At 40.5% G+C, this 15,027-nt stretch overlaps 1 protein-coding gene across 2 annotated transcripts in view; it reads right to left on the bottom strand.

The window, feature by feature from the left end:
* The window catches only part of ctdp1 (CTD (carboxy-terminal domain, RNA polymerase II, polypeptide A) phosphatase, subunit 1), a 96,034-nt gene extending 89,892 nt beyond the window's left edge, over positions 1 to 6,142 (bottom strand). For both annotated transcript variants that reach the window (XM_076301655.1, XM_076301656.1), the window contains exons 1-5: positions 5,633 to 6,142; positions 4,423 to 4,506; positions 3,723 to 3,816; positions 2,406 to 2,534; positions 1,168 to 1,318 (exon numbers count right to left, since the gene is read on the bottom strand). In XM_076301655.1, the coding sequence (XP_076157770.1) occupies positions 1,168 to 1,318; positions 2,406 to 2,534; positions 3,723 to 3,816; positions 4,423 to 4,506; positions 5,633 to 5,940 (766 nt within the window). In that variant the 5' untranslated portion in view covers positions 5,941 to 6,142. The remainder of the gene's footprint in view (positions 1 to 1,167; positions 1,319 to 2,405; positions 2,535 to 3,722; positions 3,817 to 4,422; positions 4,507 to 5,632) is intronic.
* Between the last annotated feature and the right edge of the window lie 8,885 nt (positions 6,143 to 15,027).

The raw sequence follows: 15,027 nt of genomic DNA on the forward strand, positions 1-15,027 counted from the left end.
AAGCTTCTGTGTATTCATCCTCAAAGCTTTGTGAAGCCTCTCTCTCTCAGTCCTTCTTCCTGCTGTACTTTCTCCTGCTTTCATCAAGCTTTCTATAGCCCACAGAAGCCACATATGCCTGGTTCTTGTTAGATATAATGTTTTCCACTTTCAGTCTTGCTTTTATTATTACTGAAAATGATTTGCATTTGTGTGTGTGTGTTTTCTCCTATGTGGTAGGTGGATTTCTATGGCGCTTTCAGGGAGATTCTCATTAAAAACATCAAGGGCAGCAGACAGGGTCTTGCATCTTCTCCTTCCCTTTCAGTGCCGGCCGCTATGGCAGGTAGCTCACACATTTAGCACCCGGACAAAATGAGATGCTTTGAAGCGATACTTAAATTCAAAAACATGCATCTGCAGGCAAACACACAAATCATTTTGTGCACAAACACTCAGAAAGCTCTTCTTCCCCCATACACATGTCTGAATTGAGAAGCTAAATTCATGCATACACAACTGCAGACCTAAAATTCGTCTGTGTTTCAATTTTAGATGCTAATATCCATGAGAGAACACCTATAGACATAAACATCTTTGTAGGTGTTTGAGTATCGTGACCACACACACTTGATTACACTTACTTGAGGTTCCTAATCACAAACTGAGATCTGCGTCACACACTCATTTGACTGCGTCACAAACTCATTTGACTGCGTCACAAACTCATTTGACATCATCCTAACATTGTAGTCATTGATGTTGTGGCCAATGGCCAATCACACACAGGGGACATTCTCTCTCAAACAAAAATATCCCATTTCACATTTCCGCTCCTGGAAAAATCAAACTCCAGAGCAAACTGTGCCCCAGGAGAACAGACTGATAGTGCCCCCTAGTGGTCACACCACATCATTCATCTATTGGGTGACCGCTTCACTAAGAATCTTCTGATACAAACCACACAAAAGGTAGACTTGGCGTTTTCCCTCAAACAAAATATACATTGACAGGAAATGTGTGTGAATGTGTGCCCCAGGACAATCATCAGTCTCAGGACAAGCAGGCCCAAAGTGCATCAACCTTTGAGGGAGCTGAATTATATGGGACTACATCTACTGTTTGTTTACAATTTTACATGTAGTTTAAATGTTTATGCACTGACCCAATGGGCGTCAGTGGGCGTACCTGCAATGGTATGGGCATATAGCCTGCTGCCAAAGGTAAACACATGAAGTTCGTAGAGCTTGGCAATCTTCTCCAGGAAGTCCTTGCAGTGCGGCCGCAAGCGGGTATGGAGCATGGGCTCACCGCGACCCAGCTGAAAGTGGAAGATTCCCTGCAGGAGAGAGATGTCAATGTAAATCTTAATGAATGATTTACAGAGCAGGACTGTGACAACTGACCAAGTTAACCAACTAAAATAGACTACAAAAAATAATTTCCAAATAGTTGATTTAATAGTAATAGTTGATTCTTTACAAGTATTTCATTGCATGCATTAACTAACTCATTAGATAGGAATAACATTATTTCAAGATCTATGGAATTGTCATTTTGCTGTAATGAGACAAAATCTGTCTAAAATTGACAGGGGTAACCTCAGGACCTCAAAGGAAGTTGGAGAAAAGAGAGAGAACGACAAAAGAGGCTACGGCTAAGTAACTTGTATCAGCGATTGGGGGGTAACGTCACTTCTGTTGATGTTCAAACAAAACAAGAGAGCTAGCTCCCCCTCCCTCCCGAGCATTTGAAACTCTGCTAAACACGCATCTTGTTGGTTATTGGTTGGAAAACTTTATTTTGCCTTTGAGTGGTTGCCAACACTTGTTGGTAGCAATTGTTTTTGTGTACAGATCTCGGAGCCTAGGCTGCCTAAAGAGACGGGGTATTTTGACGGCCTGCTTATTGGGTAGGCAGCTAGCGGATCGTTAGGAAAGATTAGATGAATGTGATCATATAAGCCATATAAGCCATCCAATCTATACATCCACAGTGGAAAGCATGTCGAGCTGTGCACTGATGTGCCTTCTATTTCATGCCTACACAAGTGAAGCTGTTGACTCCTAGCTATTGGCCTCTAGGCCATGCCACAAATAAACCAACAACAAAACCTAAAATCTAAATTTAAATCTAAAATTATCTATCTATCTATCTATCTATCTATCTATCTATCTATATCTATCTATCTATCTATCTATCTATTCCAAATATAGGAAATGACATCACACCGAATCGTGAAGAGTATGAATAGGAACTTGAAATAAAAAATATAAGCAGGGCTGTTCATATGTGTATGGTTTCATGCAGCAACTCATGCATGGTTTATTTGAAGCTTATGGTCTTTTGTTTACCTTCCACTGCCACCTGGGCAATGCTGGTTTGAAGAAGCAATCGTGTATGTTCGTGTGTGTGCGTGTGTGTACCTTATTGGAGAGGCGTCGGCAGTGCTGTTCGGTGGTGTGGATGAGCGTCTGGTCCAGGTCCACCATCAACACCAGCTTCCTGTTCCGGTGCAGCCGCTGCTGGTCCTCCCGGCCCAAGAGCTCTGCTTGCTGCTCACAGACAGACAGACACACACACACACACACACACACACACACACACACAGGGGAGCATGGTCACTCTCTCATGGTCCCACAAACACAGTAAGGCATCAGCATAATTAGACCAGAGTAGTATAGTTTCACATACAGTGAAACATGGGGAACAATGGTCGCTCACACAGAATGAGAGAGAATTGAAGTAGGCTTATCAAACAAGACAGTTCATGGTTCCCAACTATTTTCACTGACATTTCAAAACTTCACCAGCACTTTTTAAGTACCCTTAATAGAACGTCTATGACCTTTCACAACTTAAAAGTACACATAATTGCACACTTTACCCAATAGGTTGAGTCTAATTATTTGAAGAACACATTTTCCAAATTTTTTTTTAAACAGAGTGGTCAGGCTATGTCAAATCAAGTGGACACATATCACACTACAGAAACGCACATCATGAAACACTATAAAAGAGTACAAAAATCAATTGTTACACCTAAATCAAATTCTGTGGCTTTTCCTAAAACTTTTAAAGAAATCACTGAGTTTCACGACTCACGACTTCAATGGTAAATGGTATTTCAAAAATCCATGACTTCCAGGATTTCCATGAAAGCAGTCTCATTTACACATATGCAGAGACCCATTTCTCTGCAAGCCAAAACTCCCCCCAAAAAGCAAACTCACTCACACAGCCAGCATCCAAGGAAAGCAGACCATCAAACCAATAATGCTAGATTTTCACCAAATGTAAAAAAAAGTCAGACACCTCCTCTCATAAGTTTGACACTGTCATATACCTCTAACAAACCCTTGATGTATTCATAAATGTCTTCTCGGTACTATTCCATTCATTACCACTCCTGATCAAAGAAAACAATCTTCAGTGCCAAACAAATTACTATATGCATTAGACTGATCAGCTGAACTGATATTGTTGTGATTCTCATCTTTTCCACACCAAAATCTGCTCTGCATGCAATTCACATGCTTTAGGCTACACAGAATGCTCTTGGCCAACATTTGAGTAATAAAAAAACAACTCTAAAAGGTCTTCCATAATGTATCCCTATCCCACCATATCAGACAAGCAACACACAACACAGCTATATTAACATGGAATAGCTTCACGTGTGATCAACGTGACCTGGGACTGCTCTGCACTGGCCAGTCTTCAGAGAGAAGAGTCACACTGACCTCTGAGCTGACCATCAACTCCGGAACGCTGTGCACCATGGAGACGTTTGCCGTAGAGATGGGCGCTTGCTGCCTCCCATTCTTGTTCTGCAGCCTAGAAGAGGAGAAGTGAGCAGAGAAAAGAAAAGTGGTGAAGAGACTGAATGATTATGATGCAACCGAGAAATAAAGACCACTGGATAAACTTCTCACAAATATGGCAGCTATGTGAGAGCATAATATAAGCAGTGTAAGCCAATGTATTAAGGTAACTCCTTTAGCACAGTCTTTCCATGAAAAATATTTTTTCGGTGCATGGATGGGATCTGTAGTCTCGACAAAAGAAGATCCTCACTCCAAAACATAACTGGATGATCTTTTTTATTATTATTTTCAGCAGTAGGAACATTAACAAATACACTATATGGACAAAAGTACTGAGACTCCTGGCCTTACACCTACAGGAACTTTCATGACATCCCATTCTGAATCTACAGTACCAGTAGCTAATAGCTATAATGGCTTCCACTCAAGTCAAGTGTTTATTTTTGCCATTTGCCAAGTACAAGCATACAGGGGCATTGGAATACCTCTCTTCTGGGAAGGCTTTCCACAAGATGTTGGAGTGTGTTTGTGGGATGTGTTTCCCATTCATCTAGAACAACATTTGTGAGAGCAGTCACTTATGTTGGAGAAACTTTCTGTGAAAGCAAATACTTACTGTGCAAGATCTTTTCCACATTCGGCACAAAGGCCCTTCATCACAATTGGATGACTGCATTCCTCTATTCGTGCAATGACCCCACTGAGTGTGTATAAGAGAGAGAGAGAAAAACAGGGAGAGGTCAAAAGGCATAAAGAATTCAAAAATCACATCACCTGACATAATCTGTCAATGACATGAACACAGAAGTTAACAAGTTTTGAATGTCATCAAGGCTCTATTCTAAGTTCTGAGGGTGGCACATGTCAAAAGTGCCAAAACAAAGAATGTTCTGCCCCCTGGTGTTGATGCAAAGATCAACCAGAAAGTGCTTTTAATTTATTTATAACAACCTGGACCCAAAGAAATCTTCGATAAAAAGTTTCAAGTTAAGAATTTCAAGTTCTGAAATTTAACTTATAATGCACACATATATGAATACCTTCAGTCATTTTCCATGTTTGTGTGTCAACCAACGGTGATTCCACTTCAAACTACTCACCATTGTGTAACAAGACTATCAAGTTGTGGTGAATACAGAAACTTTTGTACTGTGGTCGCCGTCAGAAACTACATCATGGTTCACAACTGAGCGTCAACACTTTCTAGTCCTGTAACAATGTTTCCCTGACAAACTCTCCTGACACGGTATATTTATATTTTACTTCATACTAGATTGTCACTTCTGATGTCTAATTCTAATGTCACTTCCACGTGTGGTTAACTACAAACCAGCGAAATAACACCAAAATGATCAAAAGGAGGGGACTCACGCGCGTCAAATCGACGCACGTTCTGCAAGTTAAGTTAGTGTTGGCCACAAGGCAATCCTTTCATTAGATTCAACAACTTAGCTTGCAAGTTAGACATGCATTAATACCTTTCATCGCCGACAGATACACCACATAGAACAACACATATACTGACAACATCACTTGAATCGCTTTTGACACTATATTGACATGGTGAGGTCGCTAAGGTTCTGGCGGGGCTAAGCTAACCTACAAGCTAGCTAGGTATCGTTATGCTAACTAGCTAGCTGGCTGGGCATGCTAGCATGCAAGGAAGCCTGGAGCCAAAGTATGACAAGAGATCAAGTCCCCACACACTAAATTAGCCAACCCCAACTTATTCCCTGCATCTGATTTTGGCATTATGACAGCACAAATACTTAATAGGAAAGTTATCGTTTGCTGTCTGGTAAGTATTGCCCTAGCAAGCTACTTACCCAGGAGATATGACCTGTCCAAGTTGACAGCACAGCTCCTTCACTACTCCTGCACGATCCGATTTCACCTTCTTTTCAGGCAGCCTGTTCGTCTGTTCCCGTGTCTCTGATTCAGACTCTTCCACCGGTCGAATAGGGGCGCACAGTGCAAGCACAGAATCTACATTGACAAAGGACCCGGGTTTAACTTTCCACTCTAGTAACCGTAAAGGACAGGCTCCTGTTGGGCAGCGGATCTCCGTCACTCGCATCGTGGGGCCCTCTGAAGCTGCTGCACCACCGCCGCCTGAGTCTGCAGGGTCCTCCATCTGCTTTGCAGGCTAAATCCCTTTAAACTTCAGTCAGCGGGGAATTCGAAACCAAGTTGTAAATCTCCGCATAAAGAGTAAAATAGAAAATAATCCAAATATGCCACCTCAGTATACTGAGAAAACAGCAGTCCTAGAGAGTGTACGAGTACAGCATTAGCACTCTTCGGTATATAGGATGGTGAGGGGTTCAGTTCGTTCGCTCTTCCCGCCCGTAAACAGGAACCACAAGTGTGCGTCGATAGCAAGCTCCTACAGCTTCCGGGAGACTTTGCATTAGCAGTTAAAGGTCCTGTTAAAATACGGTATATCTTTTATCAAGCCAGTCGTATGTATTTCTTGTTCAGTGAATGACGTGATTTGTATGGCTCAATCAAGACAATATTTAGTCTAATCTCAATAGGTGACAAATGGGAAACATCGAATTCGAATAGTTGCCTGGAAATAGGCTGATGCGGAATTTCAATATTGCTGTAAGATGACAAATTCATAGGCCTACATTTCACACAGATGATTCATGGTTTGGTGGTCATTTCCTATAAACAGTTTACCAGGATAGATTCAATCTCTGCCATTCATTTTGTGATTCGATAGCCTACCAACAATGAAATGTTTTCATGGTCCCAAATTATGGTAATTGCAACTGTAAATTAGGCCTCCAAGACCACAAGGCTACTTTTATCCCTTGAGCCTTGACCACTCATTGATAGGCTATTTTTACAACAGGCATTATAAGATCACATGAGTCTGTTCTAGAACAATCCCAATTTCAAAAAGTTAGGACACTGTGTAAAATGCTCATAAAAAACTGTGATAATCTGCACATCTCGTAAACCCATATTTAGCTGCAAAAAAGACATAGACAACATCCCAAATGTTAAAAGTGACAAATATGACTGAGGCTTTCATCATTGTGAGAACCTGGGTGGACAAATAATACAACAACATAATGAAAAATAATCCTCTACAAAATCATAAAGAATAGAGGGATTTCATCATTGATAGTACCTACATCAACATTTTCAGAGAATCCAGAGAAATCATGGCAAACAAGGGACAGGGCTGAAAACAATAGGTCTATTGGATGGCCGTGGTCTTTAAGGGCCTCAGATGGCAATGCATTAACTGTTTATTTTGATATGTTGTATGGTATGGACATTTACATTTATTAATTTAACAGACACTGTTATCTAAAGTGACTTACATACAGTATGTCAACTCTATTACAAGGGATTACATTTTCCCCGAAGCAACTTGAGGTTAAGTGCCTTGCTCAAGGGCACAATAGTGGAAGCCGGGAATTGAACTCAAGTTTTCAGGCTACTGCATACTAGCCTGACATAACCATACTCAATTCTACTCAGAATATGAGTCTGATACTGTTCCATTGGGACGTAATTATGGGGTGTGTTTCAACCGATACAGGGGGTGGGGGGGTGCCTCTGCACTCGATTGGATAGACCTAACTAATCAGAGCAACAAAATAACTTACCATGAGATGTAGGAAGAACACACGAACCATCCTTCTTCTCCACAAATGCCTTAACATTGTTTTCTGGTCTTTTGTAAAAATTATTGTGCCGTCAATATCTCCTACAACACTCATTAGCGAAATCTAAGAGATATGTAGTAGGGTAGGCTATTAGGAAAAAACTGATAGCCTATATCCCCTCCATTTTTAAAAAAAATTCTGTGGAACACTGATATGCTACAAACATGTTATAAACAGTTGGGAAAGGCTGACGCAAATCCCCTCGAACAGGTGGTCAATCAGAGATTTCAAACAAACGAGGGAACAACATGTCACAATGCAACACGCTGTTTTCCCTTGATGAAAGTGAAACCATGAGTTTTCCCATAACTCAACTTTGGCCAAAGTTTTCAGAAATAATCATTTTCAGTGATAAAACCTCATTGAAATAATATGCATGCATTTTCCATATGGGGGTCTTAGAAGCTGTCTCCTAGCCACAGCGTTTTTCAACCTACATGTAAGCGTGTTCAGATGAAGTGATAGACGAGGCGCTGTTGCTCACCTGTCCATCATCGTAAAGCCCGATTTTATTGGTCCGCCAGATTTGGGGCGAGCAATACCAGACCAAACTTCCCGACCTCAAATGTTGTGGGCGGGACTAAGTTCGGCTGGCACCCAGGCTAACTGCATACTAGCCCAGCTCCTTAACCACTGCCACTTCTATGAACACATAGAAACACCCAATGGGCATGTTAAAAAGGTTAAAGGTACTCTAAGCAATGTCACGCGGTTTCTAAGCTAAAACATTTTTTGTCACATACAAAAAAACATCAGCTCACCATCCGCTAGCTACCTGTGCCCCGAATACACTGTAGAAAAACACGATCTCTGTGGACAGCCCAGGCTCCAAAAACTGCAACAAAAACAGCCTGGTCCAGCCTGGACCATAAAAACATAACAAACTGTTCCAGCCAATCACCGACGAGATGTGCATTTAGGAGAGTTTCAATTGCACTGGAGGGAGGGGGCAGGATAACGAGCTAGCTCTCAGTTTTGACAACAGAAGTGACGTTACCCAACATCTATTAGAGAACCTTTAAAAAGTAAATTTTTGCCTTTAACTTTATTCAAAGTTCTGTGCACAGTTAAAGTTTAGTTAAATCATTGCATTTAGCGATAGTTGGCAAAGCGGCACAAACACGTTTAAACTGAGAGTTATCTGTGTTTCAACGAGGTTAAGGGTAACATTTGCTAATTCCAGTTAAACTGCCAGAACTGTCTCGAGTGTGTAGAACTGCTTTCAATGGCCGTACTGTGTAGCTCGGTTTAGCAAGCTAAGCCTTTTGCCATAACACCACATACTCATAAGTTGCATATTAATTTATTCTCACATGAATGTACATCCTACAATGTCCGTGGAAATAGTTTTAACAAGTAATGTGTACCAGTTGGTTATGTTACACTGATGATATAAAGTTAGCCAGTTATATGCCTAATGACGCTAGCATCGAATATAGCTTCCAGAGAAATTTGTCGTCAACATTGGGCAACCGAGGGTGAATTAGGTTGTTATCATACACTGGACCGTAAACACAATTCCTTTAAATCATTGTGTTCAGAAACAAGCAGAACTCCACCTGAATGTAAAACGAATGTATAAAGTCTAACTGCTAATGAGTCTACCCATTGACTTCCATTGTGTGATGTTAGCATGCTTTCCCCCACATGGGGGGCGGTAACCTTTCCGAACCTCTTAACCGTCTGTATCTGTCTTGTGCCCTGAAAGAACATTCTACTGTAAATGCAGCTGACCACAGACAAAAGTAATCTGACCAAATCAGTAAGCAAAACCAGGGTTGCCAACTTTGGGTGTTTGGCTGGAGTGAGCTTTTGTGAAGTCCTAGTGCGTGTGCGTTAAATTTTTCCCTAAACCTAATTTAAAAAATGTCTGTCCCCTGACTCTTTTGCTATGTATAATCCCTGATTTAGGCCTAAGTAAAAAAAAAAAACTAATAGAATGGAAAAGTTTCTTCAAAATGTACAATTAATTTATTGATTGCACTTGAAAACAACCAGTGTTTTTACCCTGTGGCATGGGAGGATTATGAGCCTCTGCGCCCCGGGGCACAGACATGAAAAGGGACGCCCTGCCCACCTGAAAGAGGTAGCTCAGCAATTCTAGGGGGGTCCGGGGGCATGCCCCCCGGTAAAATAAAAATAACCCCTTAAATGATGACCTCTGGCGAGTTTTGTGGAAAGAAATGGACAGATTGAGACATGTGTCAATACAAATGTGAATGTGTGTATGAGTGTACGTATGTATCAGGGATGGAAATAAAATATTTTTTTCCACCTACCATTGTGGCTGGCGGATTCCAAAATCTACCAGCCACTCAACTTTTTTACCAGCCACTAGAGATGTATGAACATTTGATGAAAAAACATGACAAAAATGATCACGGTTATTGGTATTATTGCAATATGATTAAAATGTGCTGACTTTTTTTCTAAACCTACCATCAATGTTGGAAAGAACTCATAATTGGCCTGTCCTTCATGCACAGTAGCAACAAAACTAAAGGTCAACAGAACAGCATAGTGTCATAAAAGTGGTGTGGGCCCTTTAAGACATAATCCACTGATGTGATTTCTGGAGCCATCCAACTTTATCTAACTCTATACTCCTATATCATCTAATTTTAATATTATATCTAGACTATATTTAACATTTATTTTCTATTTGGCCTGTTATGAAATCATGCATTGCCCAATTTAAGCACACTTTTTTTAAGACACTTAAATACATGCATGCATGTATCTATAGGGTCTATAGAACAATTTGAGTCCGAGTGTCAAACACACAGATAACAAAATAGCCTCTAGGGGGCGCTGCAAAATATTTAAACTGCTACAACTTTTGACTAGTTTAACCAATTATAACATATGAGGTATGTATGGATTCAGAATTAAAAGGAGAAACTGGTGAGATAAGCATTTGGTTACCAGATTAAAAACACACTTTATAATAAACACACTTTTAGCCCATGGGCAGCAAAATGGTGCTTTTTTTTAGATAAAGGGTGGAAATGCCCTCAAAGTTGCAATGAAACATCATTTTTAAAGTTATTGTAAATAAAGCCTGGGTAATCACTCAACTCGATTTAAGATCGTTGTTCAGAATATCCCTGAAGCACAAAGATACCTAGGATACACAAATATGGCTGCATAAAGCCGATGTGATATCATATTAAGCACCCAACTTGCAACTTTGAGTTTATGAATTTAGGATCATGAGTACCAACTTTTTTTCAATCAAGCCATCATTTTATTCAAAAAAAAAATCACAAAACAACTTTATATCTGGAAGAAAGTAAATCAATAATAATGTGCGTGGAATTTTGAGGAACCCATTGCGTAATACAGGCTTGTGAAAAAGGCTAGAGGGTTATTTTTGAGTACATAAATCAATGACCAATGACACAGTTTCTGAATAAAGACGGTTTTAGGTAGTCCTGAAGTAGTCGTGATAGCCTAAAGTAGTCTAATAGGCAACAGACCCATTACACAGCTCAGTCATCATCATGGGCATTGCCTAGCTCTCTATATCAGGGCCGTGCAGAGACCTTTGGAGGGCCAGGGGCTCAAATTGAAAAAGGGGCACATGAAACAAGATTTTTAAACAAATGTCAGCATAATTTACAGTTCAATCCGTTAAATTATAGCGACCCATATTGAAACAAAATTCAACATGGAATCTTACAACAAACTACATCATACTATAGTATATAGATCATTTACCCCACCAGGTGAAATCTTTATCTATTTGTTTGTATGTGTGGTGTGTGTGTGTGTGTGTGTGTGTGTGAGAGAGAGATCCACTGCCTTTTGTGGCTTTCTTTCTGCATTTGTCTACTGTCTTTGAGGCATCTTGCACTGCATAATTCAATATCATGATTTATAAAACAAAACACAATTTAACTTTGTAAAAACCAACCTGAATTGACATGAATCTAGCTTTTAGTCAGTTTTATAGCTGTAGTTCAGCTGTTGTTCAGTTGTTCAGCTTTGAATCAGAAAATATAGTTTAAAATTATAGCAATAATTATAGCAATTATATACAGTATACAGAATACAGAATACAGAATTATTGGCACCTCGATTAAAGTTGACTATATACTTATACCAAAACTGGTATAAAAAAACTATCTGTTGGTGATTTATTGTAATCTCACAATGAAAGAAATTAGGAAAAATCCAACCTTGAAGGGAAGCAAATTTATTTGGAGAAAAAGGAAAATCTCATAAAGAAATAAATATTTGTAACAAAAACACATTGCTCACAATTATTGGCACCCCTGCTTGTAATAACTTCTTAAGCCTCCCTTTGCCAATAAAACCCCATAAAGTTGGAGAATACAAAGCAAGGGATTTAAGACCGTTTGTCTTTACAAAATCTCCCCAGATCGTCCAGATTCCTAGGTCCACTCTCCTCTTTGACTCACCCCACTGTTTTCCTATGGAGTTTAGATCAGGGGACTGAGATGGCAATATTTGTTTTGATCTGGACATTTGCTTTGGTTCATTGACCTGATGAATGATCCAATCATGACCAACTTTTAGTGTCTTGGCAGAGATTGGCAGATTTCCTTTGAAAATGTTCAGGTTTTTCTTGGTGACACCATGCACCTTAATTAGGTTCTCAAGGCCTTTGGGAATAAAAACAGCCCCACAATAGCACAGCCCCTCCACCATAATCCTCATTAGGCATGGGGTTCTTTTCAGTATAGCCATTCTTCTATGTACACCAAACACATCTAAAGTTTCTAGCCAAAGAGCTCAATTTTCATTTAATCTGACAATAGACCACCCTTCCAGATAAAGTCACTGTACCATTCAGTAACTGCTGCCGTTTACATTAATAGTTAAATGGCTGGACAGGCTTTTACCTGCATGCCATCTAAATAAGCTATTAGTGAGGTCACTTTTGAAGATTTTTTTGGGGACTTGGTGACCCCAAGATGATACATCATCGGTTTAATACCGCTATTACCTGGCCCTATAGCCCAGAAACCCCCATTCAACCCCATCTTCAACCTTTACAATTTATTTTCATTCACTTACATAAACATACTGTCTACTGTTTTAGCCAAAATTGTGCAAAGTAAAGAGGCATCATACAGCAGGCCCCTCTGATTGGACAGACAGTCTTTCAGTCAATCCCCGTCAACAACCATTTCCATTGATTCAAAGGGCCAACATGTAAAAATAGACACCAATTTTGCAACAAACCAGTCTGAAATAAGCATGAGAAATCTTACCTTACTTTGCCTGGACTACATGAAAAAATTCATTTCTTGAATTTCCCCTAGGGATCAATAAAGTATATCTATCTATCTATCTATCTATCTATCTATCTATATATATATATATATATATATATATATATATATATATCTATTTATCTATCTATCTATCTATCATGCATGGGATATCATAGGCCTAATGTTTGTTTGTGGCAATGCAAGGGATTAGGCCTACGACAGTGTTTTTCAACCACTGTGCCGGGGCACACTAGTCTGCCGTGAGATCATCAGGTGTGCTGCAGAAAATTACCCAAATGTCACTCACTGGTCCAGAAAAGCAACTGTTGCATCAAAATTTTTTTTTAAAAATGATGTTTCATTGCAACTTTGAGGGCATTTCCACCCTTTATCTAAAAAAAAAGCACAATTTTGCTGTCCATGGGCTAAAAGTGTGTTTTTAATCTGGTAACCAAATGCTTAGCACACCAGTTTCTCCTTTTAATTCTGAATCCATACATACTTCATATGTTAAAATTGGATAATCTAATGAAAAGTTGTAGCAGTTTATACATTTTACGGCGCCCCCCAGAGGCCATTTTTTATCTGTGTGTTTGACACTCGGACTCAAATTGTTCTATAGACCCTAAACTTCAACTTGGAAGTGAAAACCAAACTTTAACACAAATTTGAAATGACTGAGCCTTAAACAACCCCACTATGTTGGTCTAAAGACATATATGTATGTCTTAGGGTCCCTCCCATTTCTCCCCCCTTAAAACTTTCACTTGGTTTTGATTGCCCTCAACATTAAAGCCCCCTCGACAAGGGAAGTGGAGGTGAAGATCTTTCCCTATGAATTGGGACACCACTATATGCAAAGTAGCGTAGCGAACGTACTCACCTATGTCACGCGCAGCGCCGACGTGTCTACCGGTAGTAGCCTGCTACTATTTTCATTCAGGAACATGCCCGTTCCAGCGGTCATCGTTGTGTGGGCTGTGCTGGTTTATCTACGGGCAGACTCTCTCAAAGCACTCAGCTGATATCATGAACATCGTCAGATAGCTTCGTGAGATATTTTCTAACATTAGTGTTCAAAACTCAACAGTCCATCAGATGTGCATCAAACTAACATATTCCAACAAAGTTCGAAATTTTAATATGCTTATTTGCGAAAATATATGAAAAATGTGTCCGGCTGGGTAAGCTCGCACGGTATCCTGGGTAATTTCATCTCCCACTTCGTTTTAAGCCTGCATCGGTCCTGGCTATATTTTGAGGGTTGATTTTAAGGGGAAAATAGCACTTCCCCTTGCTCCCTAAAGTAATGGAACACCCTAGCCCTACACATGCACGCGCAAAAACGAGGGTTAGGGCAAAAATCTAGGGGTAGGGGAGGTATTGGGACGGGCCCTTAAACTCTCCTGTTATTGAGAAACAATGCTGTGGTCTAATCTAGTCATCAACAAAAAATGAATGGATTGCAAAAAAAAAAAAAAAAAAAAAAAAGAATGGATTTGGCGTGACATTTCTTGCGTGTGCGAGAGAGCGTGAGATTGGTGCTGAAACGTGAGTGTCACACGCCAGATGCGTGAGAGTTGGCAACCCTGGACATAACCGTACCATCACAGTTGGCTTTGAAAGAAAACATACTTACAGCACACTGCCCCCCCCCCCATACACAGCACATTGTCTCATGAGGATGCTTCTCTAACACACATATTGCACACTGCCCTCTCCCCACATACACAGCACACTATCCCATCTCCCTTGTCATCCCCCCAACACACACACCAAGACCCCTGGCAGTTGGGTTAGCCCCTTGAGCCGTGGATCTGCCCAAGGTTTCTTCCTTGGTAAGGGAGTTTTTCCTTGCCCCTGTTGCTCTTGGGTGCTCCTTGTTGGTGCCCCCCCCCAATCCCAATCCTCCCCCACCTTTCTTATGCAGCCCTTGCTACTTGCCCCCCCCCCCCCCCCCCATAAATGCACAAATAGGCTGACACCAGACATAATTTCACTGCATTTCTTACATCCAGTAACTATATGCATGTGACAATAAACTTCCTTGTATCCTTGTATCCTTGTAACCAAATGGTTTCTTATTATAGGCCTAGATAAATCGACATTTAACACACAGAGCAGGTTGAAATAAGGGTTTGTTATCGACATGAGAACAGCGAGAGCCAACCTGTCCCGTGGCATCAAGGAAGCAAAAAAGGAATACACTCACAAGATAACCACCCACTTCAAAGACAGCAGGAACGCACAAAGCCTATGGCAGGGCATTCAGGCCCTCACGGACTACAAGCC

This window comes from Alosa pseudoharengus, unplaced genomic scaffold, assembly GCF_046254945.1.
Source record: "Alosa pseudoharengus isolate Yale_2024_CS ecotype anadromous, Long Island Sound unplaced genomic scaffold, YU_APseudo_1.1 YU_APseudo_1.1_scf_23, whole genome shotgun sequence".
In the NCBI taxonomy this organism is placed as follows: Eukaryota; Metazoa; Chordata; class Actinopteri; order Clupeiformes; family Clupeidae; genus Alosa; species Alosa pseudoharengus.